At 40.5% G+C, this 27,510-nt stretch overlaps 2 protein-coding genes and 1 pseudogene across 2 annotated transcripts in view; all 3 read left to right on the top strand.

The window, feature by feature from the left end:
• The window catches only part of plch1 (phospholipase C, eta 1), a 57,946-nt gene extending 47,634 nt beyond the window's left edge, over window positions 1-10,312 (top strand). Inside the window, 10 exon segments of the mRNA XM_018700427.2 lie at window positions 385-482; window positions 588-767; window positions 1,737-1,844; window positions 2,504-2,628; window positions 2,884-2,968; window positions 3,710-3,856; window positions 4,259-4,338; window positions 4,487-4,546; window positions 5,083-5,470; window positions 6,340-10,312. Of these exon segments, the coding sequence (XP_018555943.1) occupies window positions 385-482; window positions 588-767; window positions 1,737-1,844; window positions 2,504-2,628; window positions 2,884-2,968; window positions 3,710-3,856; window positions 4,259-4,338; window positions 4,487-4,546; window positions 5,083-5,470; window positions 6,340-9,083 (4,015 nt within the window). The 3' untranslated portion in view covers window positions 9,084-10,312.
• A 3,324-nt stretch (window positions 10,313-13,636) lies between these two features.
• Window positions 13,637-17,999, top strand: LOC108899781 (extracellular calcium-sensing receptor-like; annotated as a pseudogene).
• Window positions 18,000-21,642: 3,643 nt separating this feature from the next.
• Window positions 21,643-26,783, top strand: LOC108899751 (extracellular calcium-sensing receptor-like). The gene is given in 13 exon segments (XM_018700375.1): window positions 21,643-21,896; window positions 22,204-22,400; window positions 22,558-22,667; window positions 22,809-22,988; window positions 23,095-23,283; window positions 23,428-23,664; window positions 23,738-23,962; window positions 24,053-24,121; window positions 24,123-24,263; window positions 24,377-24,500; window positions 24,603-24,796; window positions 24,897-25,178; window positions 26,361-26,783. Coding segments are annotated over 13 exon segments (2,625 nt in total).
• Window positions 26,784-27,510: the final 727 nt, after the last annotated feature.

Below are 27,510 nucleotides of genomic sequence, written 5' to 3'. Positions count from 1 at the left end.
CTCGGGATCTGTCACAATACGGATTCCTGCACGCATGTGTCTGAGTGGCTATGTGACTGACTGACTGACTGTGTGCAAGACTGCGTGTGCATGACTGTGTGTGTAGTCGTATGTGAGCGTGAGTGTGTGTGAGTCTTGCTGCACTGCATGTGCTCTGGTCCCTATTAAGCTTTTTGCCTTTGATGCTCTTTCCTGTGGTTTGCAAGCTGCCTCTCTGATGGACAATCCTCTCTTGCCTGCTATTTCTTTTGCTACTGTAAATACTTAAATGGGTAGATGAGCGAATGCATGTCTTAATATTCTCATCCTCATATATCTTTATATAATCTTACTCTCCTCTGCCCTCTCTTGCAATTGTCTTGTATCATCTGGCAATTGTTTTAGGGCTGGAAGGAAGAGGAAGACGATGAAACTGAGTAGAGATCTGTCAAACCTGGTGGTGTTCACCAACTCTGTTGCCTCGCAGGAGTGCCTGAATGAAGGTGAAACGCCAAAGCTCTGACACCTGTACACACACAAGCAAATGGGCACATTGCAGTCTTTACCTTGAAGACATTTTCTCATACCTAATCCATGTTTCTCTTCAGGTACTCCAGGTGACGTTCTGTCCTTCAGCGAGACCAGAGCGCAATCTCTGGTCAATCACAGAGCCGAGCAGTTCCTGGCTTTTAACCAGAAACAGCTGTCACGGATTTATCCCTCAGCCTATCGTATTGACTCGTCCAATTTCAACCCCCAGTTCTACTGGAACGTTGGCTGTCAGTTGGGTAAGACAGTTGTCTGTCGCTCTAAGCTTTTGACATGTTTGGAGGTTGTCTCTTAATGAAAAAACACCAGGTGCCTTCCCTTTAGCCTCATACCTATCATTACACATTAACTGACACTGCATACTACATGCACACACACGCATACAAAGACACTTAGTCTGTGGGCTGTGCATCACACACTTCATTTACACATATCACATTGCTATTGCCACCACGCTACATCTCTCCCTTGTGTAAGGTGTGTGTTTGTACTGTATGTCTTTGCATGTTGTATGTGATTGAGTATCTATGAGATTATTTATAGAGTTACAGTCAGACCAGGAATTTGTGAAGATTAGGGAGAAATACATAAAAAGATAAAAATAAGATGGGGGAATTAATTAGAGTTTGAGCAAAATATTTAAATTTGTGCAGAAATGATCAGCGTCAGGAAGTCCAAGATCTGAGGAATCCCCGCCTGTCCCAGCCAATGTTTGTTTGTTTTGTTGTTGTTGTTGTTGTTAAATTCAGAGAGCCATATTGGTCTCTTAATTTCTAAGAAATTATTGTTCCAGGTGCATAAAAATAGAAGCAGTTACAGAAAAGAAGAAGAAAAAAAAGAAAGAAACAAATGATTTGTCCTTTTTGGTCCATTTTCTTTTTTTTTTTTTACTTGTTTCCTTCCTCGTCTGTTTTTCCTAATTAAGTTTTCAAGGTCGTATAGACACACAAACTTAATAAATAAATGAATGTATAAACCAAAGAGGAGCATTTGATAAATGCAAAAAATACAAATTAATAACTAGAGTCAACAAATCAGCCTCATCCTATGATTTATGATTTCTGCCATAGGCTATTGAGCATCCTTAGTGATTTTCACAGTTTGTGTACACTACACAAATATCCTGGTAACACTTAATCAATGGATGGCATACTGTGTGTGGTTAGAGGTTTAGTGATAAAATGTCCTCCTTATTTTTCCACTTGCAGTTGCTCTGAACTATCAGACAGAGGGCAGGATGATGCAGCTCAACAGATCCAAGTTCATGGTGAATGGAGGTATTGGGTACGTCCTCAAGCCCCCTCCCATGTGTAAAGGTACTGCAACAAACAGACCATGTGCACACGAACAAGCACAAACACATGCATACAAGCCATATATTAAATTCAGATAAACACTATGACTCAATCTATGAAATAATAAGTTATACACACACACACACCACACACACACTAATAATGATCAATATCTCTGTCCCTCAACTCTTGATTTCCATTGATTTCCACTTGAAATAGTAATAATAATAAATATTGCATATACACTAGAAATTATTCTGTATCTATTATTTTTGACACAGGTTACAGGAAATAAGTTATAACTTGATCATCTTACATACATTTTCATGTAATTCAGGGTCACTATTTGCTCTCTTTGTGTTTGAAGTCTATTTTTCCCACCACATTCCTGTTACTCTATAGACTTGCAACAATGCTGTTCAACAGCTATCCAACTAGGGAGTTGGCTACACAGCAAAGCAGAGGCATGGATGATTTTCATGGTCTTGCTGCACACACAGTTTACGACACTGCTCTTTATGATGCAATGGTTATTGAGAGCATGCGACATGCGTGCTTTCTAGCAATTGCAAATGCAACTGCAGCCATGCACATGGAAACCAGAATAAACAACAATCAGAGAGGGCTTGGATTTCAGGATTGAGTGATGACATAAATCAAAGTTCTTTCATCCCCTCCAGGCTCCTTCAACCCATTCAGTGATGACCCACTTCCAGCTTACCCCAAGAAACAGCTCATTCTCAAGATCATTAGCGGACAGCAGTTGCCAAAACCACCAGACTCCATGCTGGGGGACCGTGGCGAGGTTAAAACACACCAGAACACATACACTGTTTTTGCTCACATCCTCCATCTGTCTTTTTCTCTCCCTCTTTCTACACTCGCTCTCTTTCACACACTCACGCAATATCATGCTTGACTTCTCAGAGATGTTCAACTTGCTCTCAGCAGAAATATGTATCATATATTGGATATATTGTGACTTTATATAATTTACAAAGAATTATAAATAGAATAATTTAAAATATAACTCATTTTCTTGCCCGTTCTCCTCTATCAGATCATTGATCCATTTGTGGAAGTGGAGATCATCGGTCTTCCAGTGGATTGCTGCAAGGAGCAGACACGAGTTGTTGATGACAATGGTTAGACACACATACACGGATCAACTTGAACAACACCACAATATCACAATACTGTATAGTCACTGAACTACTGAAGAAAGATTTACTTAAATAAATTCTAAAAATAGATCAACTGATTTAGCCCCCGCACCCCCCTCTTGTCCTCCTAACTGCTGCAAATATAGTAACTACAATGAACTATATTCCAGACCTTTCACCTTAAGTTACTGGCAGTTTCAAAAGTTACTATGAAAAATGTCCAGTCCAATCTAATCCAACACTGATACCTTTCAATGACTTAACTAAGGCTTGGATAAAGAGGCTGACCGTATGTGTGCCATTACCGTTCCTTATTTTTTCATTTGTACATACAAACAAACAAAAAACAACAGAGCAGAAATGATAGAATACCAAAGCCCCAGATTCTGCATTTTGCTTTGGGCTGTGCCTATGCACTACAGGGATCAAAAGTCAGATTAATTAATCAGAGGCATAAAGGAAGTGGAATAGAGGGGTCTGCTGGCATCACCCCTAACATATCTCCACAGATGAGGGCACCCGGCAGGGGGAGGGGAAAAGCCTTCTCTGGGAAAGGTTACAGAGACCTGGGAGCTCACCAGTATTATATGTGGCAGCATGGATACACATTGACGGATGACTTCTAACAGTCTTGTGCGATGTACAGTACATATCCGCTTGACTGAGACACCAGTGAAACAGGTCCTAATTATAGTGACCCATATGTGTGTGTATTTTCCTCAGGTTTTAACCCAGTATGGGAGGAGGCCCTGTCCTTCACACTTCACATGGCTGAGGTAGCTTTGGTGCGTTTCCTTGTCTGGGACCACGACCCTATTGGACGGGACTTTATTGGTCAACGGACTGTTGCCTTCAGCAGCCTGATGCCTGGTCTGTGGAGAATTCCTTAACTTTTTCTTCATAAAAAAAATAACTTTTTGTGTGGTGAATGACATGAACTTAAGAGGGAACACAGTTTGTCACTGCCTGTTAGAATCAGATTCAACAACACACACTCACACTTAAACACATAATTTCCCTAGTGGCTTTGGTGGTGCTATGGCTATGGGGCACATTATCTTATGTCTAGTGAACCATGATTCGTTTGATTTGTATGGCAAAAGACCTGTGGCTTGGCTTTTTTTTTTTTTTGTTATTCACATCCATCACAGTTGTCCCTGAACTACTGATGCCCTCTCCTCAGGCAACTACCTCACAATCACCAGTCTGACAACAGCTTCTTTGACACACTCTCTTGCTCACAGGCTTTCTCCCCCCCATATCTAACAACAGGTTACAGACATGTTTACTTGGAGGGGCTGACTGAGGCTTCCATCTTTGTGCATGTGTCAGTACACGATGTCTATGGGAAGGTAAGTGATGAATAGTCCTGCTGATACTGTAGCATTCTCCGTATGGGCCTCTTTTGTCAACTGAGATTGTATTTTGGAGGTTAACAGGAAAAAAAGTGTTTCTCTCAACATAGCCATCCATTGAAGCTATGCTCCTTTGTCTTTCTAGTGGAGCCCTCTAGTCCTGAATCCCAGCTTTACCATAATGCACTTTCTAGGATCTAACAAGGTATCCTGATGCCCTAGACTCTGTGTGGTGCTGCATGAAACAGTAATGCATGATAAAAAAGTGCAGTTTGTGTTCAGCTATATTTTTAATGACTTGTTTGTGTGTGTGACCTTAAACCACTGAATCATACAGTTTACTTATAAGGTTGGTTTTTATTCAGAATTCTTTTTTTTTTTTTTACTGTTGTTGTACCATTGTCAACAAAGCTGGAACAGTTTGCATTGTGAGCATGCACAATCCACAACAGCCTCTTGCATATTGTTTGTTGTGGTAACTGAAGGAGTAAGGATGCCATCTATAGGCAATGCATGTAAAAGCATGCAATTGTTACATCTGCTGTTAACTAAGTTCAATACATGGCATATCTTTTCATTGTTTTCATGAAAATTAACACTTTCACTATAATGTGCGAAATGTTGTGTTCAGAAGTGTACCATGGTTGATTATGTGCTTCTGAGGAGAACATTTCCTCTGCTCTTCGGTGATATCTTTCCCTCCCTCATATTTCCTTTCTGTTGTGTTCCCCATGCCCTCAGGGTCATCAGCTGCGAGGTATCCGGGGTTTGTTTAACCGTTCCTCCAAGTCCTCTGTGGATACAAACTCCGGCGGCCTTCGGAAACGCTCCATCAGTGATCACCTCCTGCGGCGCACAGCCAGTGCCCCGGCAAAGGGACGGAAGAAGACCAAAATGGCGCTATCGGAGTCGGTGGCTTCGATATCAGAGCAAAAGAATGGCAAAGGTGCAGGGACAGGAGGAGAGGGCGTATCAGGGAAGGAAGGAGGGGTGGAGAAGCGTCTGCAGCCCCGAGCTCCCCTCATCCACAGACCTATCTCCATGCCCTTAGACAGGCTGCTGCAAGGGCAGCTGTCCCTCTGCTCCCCAGACAAAGAACAGCATGATATGGGTGCAGACACTGTCATTGGTGGGTATTTTCCTCTCACTGCAGTCAAAGAATTAAATATATTATGGATTTATGCAAATTACACCCAAATTACAACCATTCTAGATTAACTAGCTTGAGAAATTTGTAAGATTCACAAAGCATTATCTGTTACTTGCACAAACCAAGCCACAGCAATCTGTGGCACTAATTACAATCGCTTTGGCTTTAGGGACATTTTTGCTCTGTTATTAAGTAATTTCTTTAAGCTGTATGACAAAATGCTACTTTTTTGTGATAAAAGGAGTTGACATGTCATAAAGCAACATTTTGCTTTGAATTGCTTTGCACACATGTAAGATGTAACATTTTCTGATTTCTCTAAAACGCATGTACATTAGCCATGTGAACTGACAAAACAGCCTACTCTCCATGATACCTTAACATGCCTTTTCTGTCCCATCTTCATTTGTTGTGCTTCTTTGTAGTAGAGAACTGACTAGGATGTTCCAGCAGGTAATCTAAAATACCTATTGTCTGAAGGTTGCATCGTTCAGTAACATACCAGTATTGCGTCCACCCAGTGTATTTTGTTTGAAAGTGGTATGAGAAATATATTGCTGTGTCATTTGATTCCATTTGACCAAACCAGTCCCATTTGACCATCTCTTTCCTAATCTGATGTTCGCAACCGTGGATTATTCCTTTTTTTAAGCCTCCACAGCCTCATTTTCCAGCTTCCCCTTCACAGTTGTATTTGGTGATCCATTTGTCTGTGTATTGCTATTGCTCTGTATTGGCTGGACTGTTAATTGTTGTCATTTAATTGTTGGTTGGCTTGGTGTTCAACATCAAATGGTTGTATAAGTCTACATTTATTGATCTTTTTGTTCAATTATTTGTGTCCACAGGAGCTTGTCCCCTCAACAGGCCTAGGTGTTCCTCTGTGGACCTTCTCATCGAATCATCATTTTCTGTTGAACCAAGCATCTCTTCCCCTTCTAAGACATACAGAAATAAAGAATTTGACCAACTGGAGGAGGCTTCTTATCTGGTTATTGGTGGAAGAGAGGAAAGAAAGGAAGACGACTATGCCAATTACCAGTCAGAAGACAATGGAGTCAACAAATCAAAGATCATCTTCACGGGATCAGAGAAAAACTGTTTGGTCTCACCTTCCACGAACAACAAGATGAGATCAGATAAACCAGAAACATCATCAAACAGCACAACATTCACAGTTGCACCTTCAGTGTCCTCCACCTCCTCCTCTGCCCCCTCCTCTGTGGTTATTCTTTCCCCTGTTAGCATAGACTGTGATCTTAAGAGTCCCAGCTCTTTGCATGACAGCACCATCTCCAGACTCATTGATGCTGTGTCCATAGACAATGAACAAGACACATGTGGCTCTATTTCTGCTCTGATTGGTCAGTTTGAAAGCACCATAGACCAAAATGATTTCACAGCATTATCACATGATCATACTCCTTCCTGTCACTCAAACTTTAGGCCTACCACCCCTAAAGCACTGCAAGATTTAAGGTCTCCTTTCAAAACCAACACAGCCTCTCTTAACAATAAACACCTGATAACAACCCAACAGGTAGCTCAGAAAACGAACCATTTAAATCATAAAATCCCTTCACCCTGCAAGATTTCTCAGCCAGATAAACCTGCTCCAGCCCTATTCTCCAGCCCAGAAACCGCTGAGCTTGAGGAGGTGTACACCATTCTGGATGAGGAGGTACTGTCGCCTGTATCAGTGTACAACCTGAGGAAACAGACAGTCCATGTTCAGGCAGATACTATAGACACCACATCCTCCAACAGCTTGGGGTCCTCTCCAGCAAAAGCAGTTCAGTATCTAGGGAAGGGGCACAATGTGGGCTGGGATGATAGGCACAGAAAAAGGGGTGGAAGTGAAGAAATTGAAGAGGTAGAGGAGAGTGTATACGAGGAAGTGTATGATCCCCCAGCACCAGTACCTGAGATAGAACAGGGTGGTTCTAAAAGGTACATGAGCTCCTCTGTGAACGACTGTTTCCATTTTCTCCATGACACAACTAGAAATGCTTTTGCAGAAGTGGAGATTAATGTTGATGAGGATCCCTTGGATATGATGCTTACTTCGCCAAGACATGGTAGCCAATGGGAGGGGCTCATAAGTCCGACCAAACGGCACGCTATCTACCAAAACCATGAGTCCACTCCCAGCTACTCCCAACAGAAACAGCCTATGTCCTACCATGATCCTCAACAACAACAGTACCTGTCACATGCGTCTCATGCAGCATTTTCACAGTGTCCCTCCTCAATTAATCAACCTTCCTATCAGCTCTCCAAACATCACCAACACCAGAACAACACCCAGCTGTCACCATTCCACAGACCTGTCAACTCTAGATCCTCCAATCCTAATCCACAGTGTGAGAACACTTATTCCGTTCCTCGGGGCAGTTCTAAGGCCCTTAACAACAGCAGTGACTTAAGCAGTTCCTACACACAACAGAGGAGCTATAGCGGCAGCCAGATCTTAAACAGGCCTCATCAAAACAGGCTAGGGTATAAACAGACAGACAGGGAGCAATTGAGGTGTTTCCACAATGGTTTCTCGTCTTCTGAAAGCCTCCCTGGCCAATCTGCTTTGTCTACGAACATCTGTAGAGACAGAGGACTAATCTCCCCTTCTTCAGACTGCGATGCAGTGTACAGCCACCTGGACTATGACTGCAATAGGCCCTCATCAGAGTCTTCAGCTTCTCAAAACACCCAGCCACACAGTCAAACACAATCACACACCCTGAAGCAGTCATTGAATCAAAATGTTTCCCTCATCAGGCACCAGTCACAGCCTGAAACTGAAAGTGTTTCACTGCACTCAAATTTAAGGCCTTTATCAACTCGTTCCCAGTCTGCTACCACAGAGTCCACAGCCCCCAGCCAGTGTAAGTCCAAGTCACTGGGAGACCTGACCTCTGAAGACATATCATGCAATTTCCAGAGCAAATACCACATTATTAGTCGCAGTTTCATCACTCCACATATGAGGAAACACAAGAGGATGGGCACCATGGGGGAAGTAACTTTCCAATCACAGTCTTGTGATCCACTTACAGAACAGCTACGTAAGTTGGTCAGTCTGGAGGGGGATGACACTGACAGAGACAGACCACAGTCTCCTCAGTTGCATCATGAAGCAAAATCCCCTCTGTCACAGCCTCAGGCAATATGTATAGCTCCTGTGGTTCCGAAAAATGAAGATGATTCCCCTCCACTCCTTACCCGTCGCCTATCTTCCCGGAGCCAAAGTAGAGTACGTCACATCAACAGCCGTGCCCGTGAAAGACAGCAAGAGGCTCTAAAGCCGCGGGCAGGTGTGGTGGTCAGTAGTACCACCAGCATTGGTGGGGTGGTACTGAGGAATAAACCAGCCTCACAGAATCCACCAGCTAACAGACACTCAACTGGTTCCTATATAGCAGGCTACCTTGGTCAGCTAGAGGACAGGGGACTTCCTGAAGGAGCATGCACATCATTACGTAATGGAAACGGGGATCATTATGGAGATCGGTACTATACTGATGACTCTCTTCCAAATGCAAACTCCTCCCACTCTACGTCAGAGCCTGAGGTCTACTTTCTGCTTAGACTATAGCTCTAATCATAACCTAAATGAAATTAAGAGTTGAAATTAAGTACTGTTTTTGATGCTGGTTAATTACACCAAAAGCCAGAGGGTCAAGGAAATTAATACTTGCCATTATTAGTCATCATGTTCACTGACCTGTAGGCTTCCCTTATAACAATTTAAAAAAAATTATTTTGGTCTATTTCTAGAAAAAGATATAGTCTGTACAATATCAAACATCACATACAATCCATGGTTGGATTTGACAGCATGAATTTCCTGTATGAAATGTCCACTATTCAATAGTGAATGGTCTTTCAAGTCTGGCAGTGTATTGTCTGTATTCTGCTTAATGTGTAAATGTACTTGGGAACTTCGATTCCCTCCAAATGGCTTCTTAGACTGATTGTACAGATACTTGTGTCTCTGTGATGTACTGTCCAAACTGCATACATTGACTATGAAGCCCAAAAAAAAAAAAAAAAAAAAAAAAGAAATGAAAAAAGAAAAAAAAAAAGAATTGGGTTTTAAGCAGAGAGGGAACGTCTTTCTTTGTATCATTTGAATGTGCAGTATAAGCAAACAGCTACTTTTAATAGATGGGATTCATCTTTTCAAAGATCAAATGTATGTCTTCCTTTTGTTTTCAGTGATATTTCTTTATTTGTGTTGTGTGTAAATATTCCTGTCATTGTTTTTTAATCCAGGATGGATTTTAGTTAAGAATCAATTCTAACTGTACATTTTTGTCTGTGCATGTTACCTGTGAACATGTCAAGCATGACTATGCACCAATTTATACAATAGATGTTGCATCGCCCAACAATATTTGCACAGAACAAACAGTTGCATTGTATACAATGGAGGACACAGGCTTGTTTGTAATGAGTGCAATACAATACATAAACTTCCATACTTGGACTTGTTACTCTCTATAATTTCTAGAATTTGAAAACAAGACTGCAAATTTTAAAGATTTGGAGTTTAAAGGTTTTTATTTTTATAATTGCTTTGATACAGACTGCAAAAATAATCTCTTGTTGGTTCTGGTTATTTTATTTTGTATAACTTAATAAAATGGCAAAAACAGAGTGGCAACTACACAGGACGAGGGAGAGGACAGGAGGATGGCAAAGCAGCAGATTTTTTAGAATTATTGTTTCAGTGTTACACCATCCTTTTTTTCTTTGTATTGTTGCTCATCAGGGGACTGTGAGCATTTTCCTACCAATGCAATAAAGTATTGAAATATTTGATTTCAAGTAATGAATTTTCCCTTTTTTTCCCCCTGTTTACTCATAATGCTATAGATAACAGATAGTGAATCAAGTATGCAGCACAAGCTCAAAATCTATTCATTATTAAGTCACAAACAGCCTCATCATTCCCCATATGGCACCTTAAACATAATGGGATGTAATTGCTCATGAAATGACTGTGTAATAGAGCTGACAAACAGCACACCTGTTGCTCTGGGCGTACAATTCCCCACACTGGTTCCAACCTAGACTGCCACACATTGTTATGTCTTTATGGATCAATCATAGTACTATATTCTTAAATCTAAGAAGGACATATGCAGTTGGATAACTACTTTGTTTAATCTCCACTCTTAGAGTTAAGTTGCCAGGATAAGTCACTGGCTTATCCTGAGGCACAGTATGACATTTACTTTGGATCATTCAAATTACATCATGCAGTATTTTATCCAGAGGTGGGCAGTAACAAGAATTTACTCGGTTGCACGCAGTCTACTTAAATAGCAACTTAAGTAATTTTTTTGATTGTTCTTGTTGGAGTAGCTTAATGCAGCATTCTTTTTACTCTTACTCCTTTACCTCTGCATACATTCATCACACTACTTTTATTTTAGCTGTGTATTATTTTTTGCATTCATGCACATTATCTTAAGAAGCTGGTGGTCTGCTGATCCTATCTGTTAGGGCTATCATATCACAACCATTGCGCTGTATGACTTTGTTCATAAGCAGAATAATGTCTGAAACTACAGTGGGAGATTTAGATTATACATAATGTCCTTGACCTCACATTCCCTTTTTCCACTGTCAGAGTTTGGTTGCAGTTGTGAACACTGGTCTGAGGTCAGTAGAGAAGCACTGAGACTGACCTGTTGCATTAATTCTAATAATACACATACACACATCACACTTCAGATCTACTACCACCCTTGATTTCTGTCCTGACGTATATATTTCAGTTTGTTAAGTGTGCTTTGTGGCTGCAATAGTCATATAGACAGAGAGACAGAAAAGTAGAGAGCAAATTATGAGTGCTAAACAAGTGAAAATAAGTAGACACATTGTAATGAAAAGTTACATCATTATCATAATTAGGCAATTATTGACTTTCAGAAAGAGACTGATTTGACCGCCTCTGCCTAAGAAACCAAGATGGCTGCTTGGTACCAGGTTTTTAACTAACTACTAATGACAACAGAAAGACACAAACTTGCATGGGTCGATTACAAAAAACAGCACAAGAAATCAAGGAAAATCAAAGGATTTATCTCGGTGAACTGAACTACCCAAGACGCACATGTATCTGCCACTGGTCAAGGAGGTTCACCTGCACGTAAAAGAAGGATCTGCCCAACCTAAGCACAGGCGATTCTTTTTGTTTGTCCGTGGTGCACTGAAACATCAATGGCTGGACTAGTCGGAATTATAAATTTAAGAGTCTTATTATTGTTACAGTTTAGCTTATAATTTCTAGTTTGTGATTTAGCAAATTCATCAACAGAGGAAACAAATAACATGGAATTCATGAACAATTTATTGTCAGAGGTCAACTGATTCCTCATTTTAAATTCACATATTGTAGATGTGCCAGACAGCTTTACTGGGCTATTTATCTGTTTCCAGTGTTCAGCTTTGGCATTTCTTAATTCCTTAGAAACACAATTTCTTTCTTTCTTTTTAGAAGGCTGTATCAATACTAGAACAACTTCTCATTGCAGTTTGGAGTGACAGATGTTTTCCTGTTTGAATTCTTAGTCTTAATCAGGCACTTGCTTACAATCCCTTGAACTACATTCATTAATCCATCACATTTAGTATAGTGCATTATATTACATTATATATTAAGGTCATTCCAGAAATGGCAGATCATATTTTAGTCAGAACGTGAGATTTTAAATCACTGTAAGTCAACTTATTGGCTGCTAAAATCATATTGTGATCAGATAAGATAGTTGTAAAAATGTTGGACTTTAAGGATCAGTGTGTGACATTTACAGGGATTTATTGGCAAAGATGCAGTATAATAAACTATATATTTTTTCTAGTGTAAAATCACCTAAACTAATAACCGCTGTGTTCTCGCTCACTTACAATGAGCCATTTACACCAATCAGCCAAAACATTATGACCACTGGTGGATCAAGTGAATAACATCGATCATCTTGTTATAACACAATGTTCTGCTGAGGAACCTTTGGACCTGACATTCATTTGTCACATACCACCCACATAAATATTGTCACAAACCAAGCACACACCACTCCAATGGCAAAAACACTCCCCAATGTCAGGGCCTCTCCCAGCAGGATAAGGTTCCCACCACACCACAAAAACTGCTAAGAAATGTATCCAGGAACATGTCAAATCGCCCAAGTTATTGACCTGGCCTCCAGACTCCCCAGATTCCAATCTGATCAATTTTGTCACCCAATGGTCACTGTAGACCCTCCGACAGGAGTAATGGGTATTCAGTTAGTTGCAATCTCCCTTCTCACTGCTAGATGCCACTAAATCCTACATACTGGTTCAATTATCCTGAGGAAAACCATCACTTGAAATTATGTCAATCACATCTACATAAAATAAAACAAATGGGGAAGTTGATACAATTGCACTCTAAATTAAGGAGGACTACTCTTGCTTCTACTTAAGTACTAGTTTTTAGTAATTTTTACTTTTACTTGAGTACAACTCTACTCACCTCTGATTGTCTTGAGGTGGGTAGAAGAAACATGCAGTACAGTATAACACATACACACACCCACCACTAACTTCAAACAGGCTAATCACTTGCTTGGAGCCAGCTAGATTTTCCACCATCACTCTAGAGAGGAATAATTTTGGGTTGTGTGCTGCTTGTGTCATCAGTTTTACTTCCTTGTTAGAGACTTCACACTTACTATAAATGCTCACATCAACACCTCACTTGTTCAGAGGGAGGGGAGGTATGTTTTTGTCAAGATGCCATTTTCTGACTTAACAATTTACCTTGTGAAATGAAATTTTTAATCAACCAAAACATGCTGTAAATGTTTATAATGTGCTTTCTTTTTTAAGGTTATTGACATTAAACTATGATGTTACATTTGCACATTTGGAATTTAATTGGATTTGTCTTTGCAAACAGGAACTGTTGAACGTTGTCTATAGGAATCCTGCATTTTTTCTTAACTTTGTGCACTCTTGCCAGGTTTGATGAAGCAGGTTTGAGGTGAATTGTGTTTTACACAGAATTAATTTATTGTACTTCTCTTGGATGTATTTTCTGAGGTCCAGGTAATTTTTACCTAAATGTTTCTTATGTCCAGAACAGCTGTATCCATGTCTTGGTTGCCCTGGCTCTTCACTGGGTGGCCCTCCTCAGCCCTCTCCCTGCTGCTTCTCAGTGTAGTGGGCAGACAGACAGGTCTGGAGGTGGTTCAGGCAGTAGTGTGCTCTCAGTGGGGTGCACTGAGCAGCAAGAGCCTCTCCCAGGATGGAGATGTGATTATTGGTGGATTATTTAGTTTGTATTACATACCATCAGCTATAGAGCAGGATTTCACCAAGCTGCCACATTATAAACCTTGTACTGGGTAATCACATGTACTGTGTTTTTATTTTATTCATTAAGATAACATGGGTTATTATATTGTTTTTACTGTGATGTTATTATTTTAAAATATAGGTATAATACATTTATATTTATGCAAAATGTTTAGACATCTGTCATATGCACATTGATGATTATTTTTATTTTTATTCAATGACTTATGTTATTGTTCATGTCATTCACTCCTCTACTGTGGTCTCAGGTTAGATCTGGAGTCATTAAAATATATGTATGCTATGGCATTTGCGGTTGAGGAAATCAACCGTAACACTACCCTGCTGCCAGGAGTGAAGCTGGGCTATCGCATGTTTGATAGCTGTAGCCGATACCCCTGGGCTCTGCAACATGCACTGTCACTGGTTGGAGGAGACACACAGAGCTGCAACTTAACAGCCTCTGTGCCTCGTTCTACATCCTATGAACAACCTGGAGAATCAAGTATGACTTGATATAATTTCATGTGCATTTAACATTTACTATGTCCATAAAAATGACAACTGGTATGATTACCATAGAAAAAGATTTTACTAATTTAACTATATGTCTAATGCTGTCATCAGGTGGCCTCCCTGTACCTTTGCTCATTGCAGCTTCCTCATCTACAAATGGCATTATACTGTCCAGGATCCTCGGGCCTCTCTCTGTACCAGTTGTGAGTTATATTATCTCAGGAAATAAACCTCTGATGTGCCATTTTTACTACAGTCTACATTAAATGCAGGGGAGTTGAAGCTTCCCTGTCTGTTAAAATTGCTATTATTGCTTTAAAAGTGTTAAAAATATAATATTTCTGTGTCTTTCCCACAGATCAGCTACTTGGCTAGCTGTCCCTGTCTTAGTGACAGAACCAAGTTTCCTAACTTCTTCAGAACCATCCCCAGTGATATATATCAGGCCTGGGCCATGGCTCAACTGGCCATACGCTTCCACTGGACTTGGATTGGAGCTGTTATTGTAAACAATGACTATGGTCATTTGGCAATACAGGTTGTTGTACACTGTTATACATACATCATCTTAACATACAGTACAGATGGCATATATGCATGGACATATTTGTTGTTTCACCCTCCATATTTCAGGTATTTCAGGAGGAGATTCGGGGGAAAGGAGTGTGTTTGGAATTCATAGAGACTGTACACAGAGAAACTATATTGAGTGATGCCAGACGTGCAGCCCTCACAATTCAAGCTTCCACTGCGAGGGTGATTCTGATCTTTTGCTGGTATACTGACGTAAAGAAACTATTTCTGGAACTGGCCAAAAGAAATGTGAGAATTAGCATGAAAATTTGTATAGACTGAAGGGTCCATCATTAGAAACAGACTATTTCTTCATAACAAGATGTCAGGTGTTTTTTTTGTCATAATTAATTTTAGTTTATTGATTTGAAGACTGTCCTCTCACTGTAGGTGACTGACAGACAGTTTCTGGCCAGTGAAGCCTGGAGTACCAGTGATGATCTTCTCCAAGATCTTACCATCTCAAAGGTGGCAAGTGGTGTTCTTGGTGTGGCCATTCGAAGTTCAACAATACCTGGATTTGAAAATTATCTCAGAAGTCTGCACCCACGTCATCGTCCTGATGATAAATTCTTGAGGGAATTCTGGGAAAATGAGTTTGGATGCAGTCCAGAGGACACACCTTTGTTTTCATCTTCATCAGACAAAACAAGGTCTGACCATCTGTCAAATGGTTCTACTTCATTTCTGACAACAAAGTCATCTCAGAAATCTTCTCTACCCCCCTGCAGTGGCACAGAGTCTCTGGTGGGACTGCAGCATCCCTTTACTGACACCTCCCAGCTAAGGGTGGCATATAATGTCTACCTTGCTGTTTATGCTGCAGCCCACGCCCTACACAGCCTTCTCTCCTGCCCCAACAGAGACAGTCCCCCCAGAAACAACATCTCAACTTGCTCCTCTCCAAAATCCATCAAGTCAGTAGAGGTAAATGTGATCTTCACCTTTTCATCTTAACAACAGTAATCGCTGATGATTTCTCAAACTGAACATTGTCAGTGCATTTGTTGCTTCCAGCTGTTGCAGCACTTGAACAAAGTGAACGTCACCACACCACAGGGTGAAATGTTCTATTTCCAAGGGGCCGACATTCCAGCAAAGTACGATCTTGTCAACTGGCAGAACACTCCTGAGGGGACACTAAAACTTGTTTTGATTGGTCGTGTGGATGGGATTTGATCTCCATCCTTAATGAATCAGCTATTAAGTGGAGCACAGGATCCAATCAGGTAGTCACATCAACAAACTTGCCCAAGACTCTAACAAATTTGCTGTTGAAATGAATGTCTTTGTCAATTAACACTGATCATAGTCACTGAGAATATTATCTGGCTTTTTGTTTAGGTGCCTGTTTCAGTGTGCAGTGAGAGCTGCCCTCCAGGGACCCGAATGGCCAACAGGAAAGGGGAACCTGTCTGCTGCTTTGACTGTATCCCATGTGCTGAAGGGGAGATCAGCAATACAACTGGTGAGATTAGGCCATAGCAGAGAAGAAGCTCATACTTATTTTCTTCTTTGTGTTTTACTTTCCTTCCCTCTATTCTATTTATTTCTCTCCCAGGTTCTCCCCACTGTGAGCGTTGTCCAACAGAGTTTTGGTCCAATGCTGAACGAAACTGTCTGCATCCCTCGTCAAGTGGATTTCCTTTCCTTTCATGAAACTTTGGGTATTACCCTGACTACAGCAGCTGTGTCTGGGGCTACGGTGACAACAGCTGTGTTTGTGATTTTTCTTTACTACCGTCAGACACCTTTGGTAACAACCCAGCCTTATGTAACAGAGCTTGTTGCATGCATTCCCTCTTTCACTTTTCTTTCTTTCATCATCTTTGTCTGTTCATCTGATTCATCTGTAAGGTACGGGCCAACAACTCAGAACTGAGCTTTCTGCTTCTTGTGTCGCTGAAGCTCTGCTTCCTGTGCTCACTGGTGTTCATTGGTCGTCCATCAGTCTGGGCTTGTCGGTTCCAGCAGGCAGCTTTTGGGATCAGCTTTGTACTTTGTGTTTCCTGCCTCCTGGTAAAAACCATAGTGGTTCTGGCTGTTTTCCGCTCAGCTCGGCCTGATGCTGAAGCCTTGATGAAGTGGTTTGGTCCAGGTCTACAGAGAGGAAGTGTCTGCTTCTTCACCTGCATACAAGTGTGTATCTTGTTTTGTTGATTAAATGGTGAAAACGTTTGGTAAATAATACAGCCTTCAGTTTACAAGCAACTTATTCTGTTGTATGAATCAGGTACTAATAAAATGCTTACCAGTTGCTACTGATACATAAATGTAGATAGAGTGGAAGAGAACATGAGTCATGATATAATTTATTCCTCTTATCGGAATGTCCATTGTTTGGCTTTCCTCCATATACCTTCATTTCAGTACCATTTTATTGGTACCTGATTCATACAACAAAATTACCTGTAGTGAGCAGTATTATAAGGCGTTACCGAATATTTTTTTAATATTTAGGAGCAATTGTGCTTAATATTAAATAATGTTCGCTTTACATACAGGTTATCATCTGTGCTATATGGCTGTCCCTCAGTCCACCCATGCCTCATCATGATCTGGGTTTCCATGGGTCAAAGGTCACCCTGAAATGTGCCATGGTCCTCTGTGGTGGGTTTCTCTCTTGTTCTGGGTTACATTGGCCTGTTGGCCTGTACCTGCCTCCTCTTGGCCTTTCTTGCTCGGAAACTTCCTGACAACTTCAATGAGGCCAAACTGATCACTTTCAGCATGCTGATCTTCTGTGCTGTCATGGGTGGCCTTTGTCCCTGCTTATGTTAGTTCTCCTGGGAAGTATGTTGTCGCTGTGGAAATCTTTGCAATTCTTGCTTCTAGCTATGGTTTACTGCTCTGCATATTTGCTCCAAAATGTTTCATTATTCTTTTGAGGCCCGAGAAGAACACTAAGAAACAACTGATGGCTAGATAGTTTTTGGTGCCTCAGCCATGCATCATGCGTATGTATCTGTTATGTTAATTTGATTCATTTAAATAATGCTATTTCTTAGTGGGCCACTCATAGTTATGATTTTTACTGATAGCTGAATAAGAACAGATGCTGTAGCATAATCCAAACCCACCCCACAAATTTAAATGCACTGCTGCTCAAAATTGTCTTTGTATCAATGTGAGTAATTGTTCTATGTTCCTGTGTTTAACTAAATAATAAAGAAGCATTTACTATGTGGGTCAGTGTCATGTGTTTTGTCTACATAGTTAAAAAGTTAAGTATATCTGCAAATCAAGAAATGACTTAGAATGACTCATCACAATCATTTCAGAATATCAAAATCTTCTGCTACCCATTACTGTACTACCTTCAGGTAACACACTAAGCACTTGTAAGATGGATTGATATGGTGATCACAGTGGCTGGCAACATGGACAGTGTTTTGTTTAAACTGCATGTACCCAATAATGACCACTAGATGGAAGTATTACACCATCTAATAGTGCTCTGGTGCTTCCCTGCATCTCTCAACAATGTGGTCCAGTTGAGCAACACTTTATTCTTACCCTGCTTGTATTAGCCTTAATAATGGCATACAGCAAACTTAGTGTTTTGCAAGATGATCTATTCTGTCTGTATTCTGTACAATTTGCACAGTTGCATGAGAACATGCTGAGCAAACATAGATCACTGATAAATCTAAATGCATAGCGGTTTTCTTTGAAGCTAGAGAATTAGACACGGGAGTTACCAAGGTTTTGTTTAGACCTTCCATTGCTGTGTCTTTGCCAACTGTTCTGTATTCTTACTTAATAAGACATGGCAGTGGTATGTTGCTAATGATCTACTGGCATACAGTATATTTCTCACAAAGAGCATGTCACTTGTCTATTCATGTAACTGACCACTTCCAAAGAATCATTTAAATCTGATAATGACACTTTAAAAAAATATAAAAACAATGAAACACCATCAAAACAATGAAACACCATGTTTCTATGTAAAGTCTAATCCACCTATAAGGATACGAGGGGGACTTGGAATCAGGGATATTAGCATATTTGACAAATTTCCCACAAAACTGTAGGGAAAAAAGACATCTATGCAAGGACTAGTGTGGGTATTATGCACACATGCTATCACTTACACTACAGTCAATCCTGCATTCCCATCAGGGACGCAAATGGTGTGGGAAAGAGTTCTTAGCCTACTCCATTTGTGTTTTAGACCAATCAGGGTGTGCTGAGTATGGCCTTTTTCTACAATATTTTGGTTTACTTCTGTCTTCTCTTCCGTGTGTGCTGTCTTCACCTTACTATCAGATTAGGTGGTCAGTGGAAGGGGCTGCCTGCTTTCTCAAAGACAGGTTCTTGCCTGTTTATCTCATTAAAAAATGAACGCTACATGTCATCTTCATTTGATGTACTTGCCTGCCATAAAATCATCATGCTTTATATAAGACCACCCTTTCTGCATGTGGCAGTCAGGTCACCTCACCACAAAGGAAAGGACTCCACCTCCACACTCACTAATGTCAATAAATGATGGAGTGCAGTTTTCTCATTAATAATAATAATAATAATAATGATGATGTTGGCGAACACTGAAAAGTTATGCCAGCTTAGACGTAATTATCACACAGCTCTTTCATACATCATGTATAGAAATTATGCTATTGTCAGTGTTTTCCCCACACCAGATTCCCTGTTCATTTTCTTTGCAAATGATTTGAGTCTGAATATCATTCGGGTTCACATAAGCTGCTTCTTCCTTCAAAGAAAATTACTGATTACTGCAGAAACTGACCAACCCAGGCATCAATACTGTCACTGTTACCACAGTAATAATGGCATCACAGAAAGTTCAAAGGTAGAATGCAAAGCCTGTATGCAACAGAATGAAGGTTTAATGCAAACTTTCTTCTTCCTCCTATTTAAATCTTCTTTTCCACTCATATTTTGATGTTTATAATGCTGATACAGGACCAGTCACAAGAGATCATACATACATACTCAGGTACAACTGGGCGCATGTGTCCCTAACAACTCACATGATGACAGGGTGGGTTAATGACTCTCAGGACCACCTCCAAGAGGTAAAATACCTGGGACTCTCCAACTAGATTTTAGAACTGAGGAAGCCTTACGGATGAGAGGTTTTCAAGAAACCTAAAAAGAAGTCCAGGTGCCTTCACCTTTACTAAACTCTATACTGCCCCTAATGCTCCAGTGCTTAAAACAGTTTTGCAGACACAATGCATTGATTTATGACTTCATCAAAACCTGGAGACATTCCAATAGGCTACTATTTCATAACTGTTTCCTCATTTGGAAGTCCTACCATGTTAAGATGTGTAATCTACAGTGTCAAGAGTAAAGTTCACTGTAAAAACAAATCTATTTATCTTATTAACCCCCCCCCCCCATTGTACAGCTGTACACGTGCGTTTGTTGCCAAGCTGAGGGATTTGGAACCGGTAAAGTCCAAGTCTGAGTCCGACCGAGTAATCTACCAAGTCAGCAAACAACACCACGAGCCTAGCTAGCGGCTAAGCGGCTAACTTAAATTCAAAAACTAGTGTGTCGACGACTTTGCAAACACAACCAAACATCAAGCAAGCATAAGACAGACATGTATTACTTACCAGTCCGACGGCAAGAAGTCCAGCCCGACGTCTGTCTTGCAGTCTTTCTTCGTGAAGCTCTCGCCAATGACTAAAAGACAGTCCGAGTTTACTTCTCCGGCCTCTTAATGAGTCACGCTTTCTTTTTCTCTTCTTAGCTTCCTTCGATAACATCCTCCTTAGTCTCATCGCCCTTAGCATGGTGTTCTTACTGAGAAAACTCCACTAGTTTCTTCAGTCTTCACATAGCTAGCTGAAGACCCATAGTTTGGTGTGTGCCACAGTGTCGTAAAGCATTTCTCACTTCTCGCGGCAGATTGAACCTGCTCTATCACAACAACTACCGTGAGCATGATTGGGAGAGAATTGTGGACAACTGCTACTCAATTGGTGTTGCCCTCCAGTCTATATTGCAGGAGCTTATGGGGTCAGATATATGGACCTGTGGCAATCCAGGGATGGTCAGCATGGGATTGTATGCTCTCAACAATTGAAAATTGCTTAATGTGTCTGTAGCCCAGATACACTGGCAAATTAATTTGTTCAATCAGGGGGTCTTCTCAGGAGTTGGGTTCCTGACCCCCAGGTTAAGAACCATGCAGTAGGCCACACACATGTACCCATCTACCACTGCTAATTTCATACAGACTAATCACTTGCTAACATTCAGTTGTTTTTCCACCATGACTCTAGAGACAAATAATTTTGGTTTGTGTGCTGCTTGTGTCATTGACTTATCTGCAAAAGGCTTGTTATAAATGCTCACATCAACACCTTACTTGTTCAGAGACGGAAAGGGGTATGTTACTGTCAAGATGACATTTTCAGACTTAACATTTTTTCGTGAGAGAAGAGATTTTTAATCAAGTGAAAGATGTATAAATCTTAATAATGTGTTTTCCTTTTGCAGGTTATTTACATAAGGTTGTGATGTCACATTTGGGCATTTGGAATTTAATGGGATTTGTCTTTGCTAAAAATAACTGTTGAACATATCTATGAGATTCCTTCATTTTTTCTGAACTTATTGCACTCTGTTGTCAGGTTGGAAGAAGCAGGTTTGAGGTGAATTTTGTTTTACACAGAGTGAATTTATTAACAGTTACATAAATGTTTTAAATGTCCAGAACAGCTGTATCCATGTCTTGGTTGCCCTGGCTCTTCACTGGGTGGCCCTCCTCAGCCCTCTCCCTGCTGCTTCTCAGTGTAGTGGGCAGACAGACAGGTCTGGAGGTGGTTCAGGCAGTAGTGTGCTCTCAGTGGGGTGCACCGAGCAGCAAGAGCCTCTCCCAGGATGGAGATGTAATTATTGGTGGACTTTTTAATCTGTATTACATACCTTCAACTATAGAGCAGGACTTCACCAAGCTGCCACATTATAAACCTTGCACTGGGTAATCACATGCACTGTATTTAAGATAAGATAGTCAATTATTAGTCCCACAATGGGGAAATTTACATTGTTGCAGAAGCATAAGTGATTGAAAAGATAGAAAAAGAAATAATACAAAATGTCTTAGGTTACTATATTTTTAATATTATGACAACATATTGTCTGTGTTATTACAAAATGTTGAGCTAGAAAGTCATGTAATGTTTGTAGCATTTATGTTTGTGGTTCTTATAATTTTTTTGTGATTAGGGCAATTTTATATTAGAGGTTATTTCATTCACTCATCCTTTCTTCTCCTGTGGTCTCAGGTTAGATCTGGAGTCATTACAATACATGTATGCAATGGCATTTACAGTGGGGGAAATCAATCGTAACAGCACCCTGCTGCCAGGAGTGAAGCTGGGCTACCGTATATTTGACAGCTGTGGCCGATACCCCTGGGCTCTGCAACATGCACTGTCACTGGTTGTGGGAGACACACAGAGCTGCAACTTAACAGCTTCTGTGCCTTGTTCTGCGTTTTATGAACATCCTGGAGGAACATGTAAGACTTGATATACTTTAGTATGCATTTAACATTTACTATGTCCATGAAAACAACAACTGGTATGATCATACCATAAAAAGATTGTCCTAATGTATTAAATATATTCATGTATTATATGTAATGCTGTCATCAGGTGGACAGCCTGTTCCCTTGGTCATTGGTGCTTCCTCGTCTACAAATGGCATAATACTGTCCAGATTCCTGAGGCCTCTCTCTGTACCAATTGTGAGTTTTATTATCTTAGAAAATAAACCTCTGATGAGTCATTTATATGGACTAGAACTGATAATTTTCTAAAACATATTTAATTGTATTATTGCTTTAGAAGTGTCAAAAATCTATAATATTCTTGTGTTCTTCCCACAGATCAGCTACTTGGCTAGCTGCCCCTGTCTTAGTGACAGATCCAAGTTTCCTAACTTCTTCAGAACCATCCCCAGTGATGCTTACCAAGCCCGGGCCATGGCAAGACTGGCTATACGCTTCCACTGGACTTGGATTGGAGCTGTTCTCATAAACAATGACTATGGCCGATTGGCAGTACAGGTGTATGTTTTTGTTATTACACTTTGCAAGTAGTAATAGCACTAATTATATATACTACAAATTGCATATAATGTATGGACATGTTGTTTTGACCTCCATATTTCAGGTATTTCAGGAAGAGATTCAGGGAAAAGGAGTGTGTTTGGAATTCATAGAGACTGTACACAGAGAAACTATATTGAGTGATGCCAGACGTGCAGCCCTCACAATTCAAGCTTCCACTGCGAGGGTGATTCTGATCTTTTGCTGGTATACTGACGTAAAGAAATTATTTCTGGAACTGGCCAAAAGAAATGTGAGAAACCAGCATGTAAATTTGTATAGACTGAAGGGTTCGTCATTAGAAACAGACATATTTCCTAACAACAAGATTGTCAAATGTTTTTCTTGCTGTAATTAATTTTAGTTTATTGATTTGAAGACTGTCCTCTCACTGTAGGTGACTGACAGACAGTTTCTGGCCAGTGAGGCCTGGAGTACCAGTGATGATCTTCTCCAAGATCTTGCCATCTCAAAGGTGGCAAGTGGTGTTCTTGGTGTGGCCATTCGAAGTTCGGCAATCCCTGGATTTGAAAATTATCTCAGAAGTTTGCACCCACGTCATCGTCCTGATGATGAATTCTTAAGAGAATTCTGGGAAAAGGAGTTTGGATGCCAGTCCAGAGGACACACCTTTGTTTTCATCTTCATCAGACAAACAAGGTCTGACCATCTGTCAAATGTTTCTACTTCATCTCCTGTCCAAGAAGTCACTTCAGAGAACTTCTCTACCCCCCTGCAGTGGCACAGAGTCTTTGGTGGGACTGCAGCATCCCTTTACTGACACCTCCCAGCTAAGGGTGGCACATAATGTCTACCTTGCTGTTTATGCTGCAGCCCACGCCCTTCACAGCCTTCTCTCCTGCCCCAAAAGAAACAGTTCCCCCAGAAACACCTCAACTTGCTCCTCTCCAAAATCCATCAAGTCAGTAGAGGTAAATGTGATCTTCACCTTTTCATCTTAACAACAGTAATCGCTGATGATTTCTCAAACTGAACATTGTCAGTGCATTTGTTGCTTCCAGCTGTTGCAGCACTTGAACAAAGTGAACTTCACCACACCACAGGGTGAGATGTTTTATTTCCAAGGAGCCTGACATTCCAGCAAAGTACGATCTTGTCAACTGGCAGAACACTCCTGAGGGGACACTAAAACTTGTGTTAATTGGTCATGTGGATGGATTTGATCTCCACCTTAATGAATCAGCTATTCAGTGGAGCACAGGATCCAATCAGGTAGTCATATCAACAAATTTACCCAAAGATTCTAACAAATTTGCTGTTGAAATGAATGTCTTTATTATTCACCAGATCATGTCACTGAGAATATTATCTGGCTTTTTGTTTAGGTGCCTGTTTCAGTGTGCAGTGAGAGCTGCCCTCCAGGGACCCGAATGGCCAACAGGAAAGGGGAACCTGTCTGCTGCTTTGACTGTATCCCATGTGCTGAAGGGGAGATCAGCAATACAACTGGTGAGATTAGGCCATAACATAGAAGAAGCTCATATTTGCAACCTTAATTTTCTTCTTTGTGTTTTATCTTCCTTCCCTCTATTCTATTTTTTTCTCTCCCAGGTTCCCCCCACTGTGAGCGTTGTCCATCTGAATTCTGGTCCAATGCTGAACGAACTGCCTGCATCCCTCGCCAGTTGGATTTCCTTTCCTTTAATGAAACTTTGGGTATCACCCTGACTACAGTCGCTGTATCTGGTGCCATGGTAACAACAGCTGTGTTTGTGGTTTTTCTTTACTACCGTCAAACACCTATGGTAAGAACCCAGCTTAATATTACAGAACTTGTTATATGCATCCTTTCCTTCACTTTTCCTTCTGTCATCAACTTTGTCTGTTCATCTGATTCATCTGTAGGTACGAGCCAACAACTCAGAACTGAGCTTTCTGCTTCTTGTGTCACTGAAGCTCTGCTTCCTGTGCTCACTGGTGTTCATTGGTCGTCCATCAGTCTGGGCTTGTCGGTTCCAGCAGGCAGCTTTTGGGATCAGCTTTGTACTTTGTGTTTCCTGCCTCCTGGTAAAAACCATAGTGGTTCTGGCTGTTTTTCGTTCAGCTCGGCCTGGTGCTGAAGCCATGATGAAGTGGTTTGGTCCAGGTCTACAGAGAGGAAGTGTCTGCCTTTTCACTTGTATACAGGTGTGAATCTTGTTTTCTTGATTGAATGATGAGAACATTGGTAACACCTGATAATACAGCCTTCAGTTTTAAGGGCAATTTAGTATATTAATTAATAGTAGTAGGTAGGTAGTAGGTCACTTGTGATCAAAGATCCAGTGTCTACAGCTCCGCAGGCAGAAATACTTTTTATGGGATATGTATACGTACAGATATAGATGGAGATGAGCTCAGTGCATCGTGGGAAATCCCCCTAGGCTTATAGCAGCACAACTAGGGGATGCTTCAGGCAAGCCTGAAATTGCCTTAACTATAAGCTCTATCAGAGAAAAGAAAAAAGTTTAGTCTACTCGTAAAATTGCAGAGGGTGTCTGCCTCCTGGACACAAACTGTAAGAAGCAAACACAGGACAAATATATTTTCCTAGTTCCTGTCAGTAATCATCCTAAAGTGTTTTTGATCAACTGAAGAGTCTTCAGAGACTTGTTTGGGCAGTCAAACAATAATGAATTGCAATAGTCGAGCCTAGAAGTAACAATTGCATGGACTAGTTTTTCTGCATCCTTTTGAGACAAGATGTACCTGACTTTGGCAATATTATGAAGGTGGAGAAAGGTCATTTAAGTTTGTTTTGTGTGAAAGATTACACACCCTGATCGAAGATAACTCCAAGATTTCTTACAGTGAAGCTGGAGGACAGGGAAATGTCATGTAGTGTAATTATATCATTAGAAAATGTGTTTCTGAGGTGTTTGGGGCCAAGCACAATGACATTACTTTTATATGTCAGAAAAATGCTGGTCATCCAGGTCTTAATGTCCTGAACTGAAACTGAAACCTATCTGATAAAAAATTGTAAATTTCACCGCTGTGGGACTAATAAACGATTATCTATATTAAATAGGACTTAAACCAATTTAGTGTGGTTCCTTTAATGCCAATAAAACGCTCCAGTCTCTGTAATAGGATGTGGTTTTGAGTAGTATCAAATGCAGCACTGAGATCTAACAAGACAAGTATAGAGACAAGTCTGATGCAATATGAGGGTCATTTGGTTTTCTTCGCTATACCTGCCCCTCGGTACCATATTGTTACCTGATTGATACAACAACAATACTCAGTAAACTGTGGTCTTTATTACAAGATGTTTAAAATGTTTATGCAGCTATGCTTGATATTGAATAATGTTCACTTTTCATACAGGTTGTGATCTGTGCTATATGGCTGTCCCTCAATCCTCCCGTGCCTCAACGTGATCTGGGTTTCCAAGGGTCAAAAGTCACCCTGAAATGCACCATGGTCTCTGAGGTGGGCTTCTCTCTTGTTCTGGGTTACATTGGCCTGTTGGCCTGCACCTGCCTCCTCTTGGCCTTTCTTGCTCGGAAACTTCCCGACAACTTCAATGAGGCCAAACTGATCACTTTCAGCATGCTGATCTTCTGTGCTGTCTGGGTGGCCTTTGTCCCTGCTTATGTTAGTTCTCCTGGGAAGTATGTTGTTGCTGTGGAAATCTTTGCAATTCTTGCTTCTAGCTATGGTTTACTGCTCTGCATATTTGCCCCCAAATGTTTCATTATTCTTTTGAGGCCTGAGAAGAACACTAAGAAACAACTGATGGCTAGATAGTTTTGTTACCTTAGCCATGCGCCATGCATTTGTTTATATGTAGATGCATTTGTTTGTGTGTACAGTATGTGTCAAGTCAATTAGTTTTATTTACATAACGATTTGTTATTTGTTAATGTACCACTCATAGTCATTGCTTTTATTGTAAGAACAGATACTATGACATCATCCATCAAAGAAAAAACACAAATTTAAATGCAATGGCGGACACTAAATTTTCAAAATCAAACTGACTTTGTATTATTGTGGTTAATTGTTGTTCCTGCATTTAAGTGAATAATAAAGATTAAGCATTTTCTGAGTGGGTCAGTGTCACATTTTTTTTTTTGTCTTACATAGCTTTGTCTACATAGTTAAAATAGGTGTTACTTCTATTCAAAAACAGGGGCCACAGAATGACTCATCACTATACCTACTGTGGACATCAAAATCATAGCAGTGAGAGACATTTTAAAATCTGTTACCAATTACTCTACCTACAGTTAATACACTGATTATTTATTTAAGATAGAGTGATCTGATGCTGCTGCAACAATGTAAATTTCCCCGTTGTAGGGACTAATAAAGGGTTATCTTATCTTATCTTGTTTTTCACTCATATTTTGATGTCTATAATGCAGATACTGAGACAGTCACATGAATTTACCAGAAATGATAAATTCCTTCATTATTTGAGTAACCACAAAACCCAATGTGTTACAGAAACTGAACTGCATACAACAGCTAC

The sequence above is a fragment of the Lates calcarifer genome, linkage group LG21 (genome assembly GCF_001640805.2).
Source record: "Lates calcarifer isolate ASB-BC8 linkage group LG21, TLL_Latcal_v3, whole genome shotgun sequence".
Taxonomy (NCBI): domain Eukaryota; kingdom Metazoa; phylum Chordata; class Actinopteri; family Centropomidae; genus Lates; species Lates calcarifer.
The sequence above is the reverse complement of the archived record's forward strand: the minus strand, read 5'-3'. Positions and strand labels throughout refer to the sequence as shown.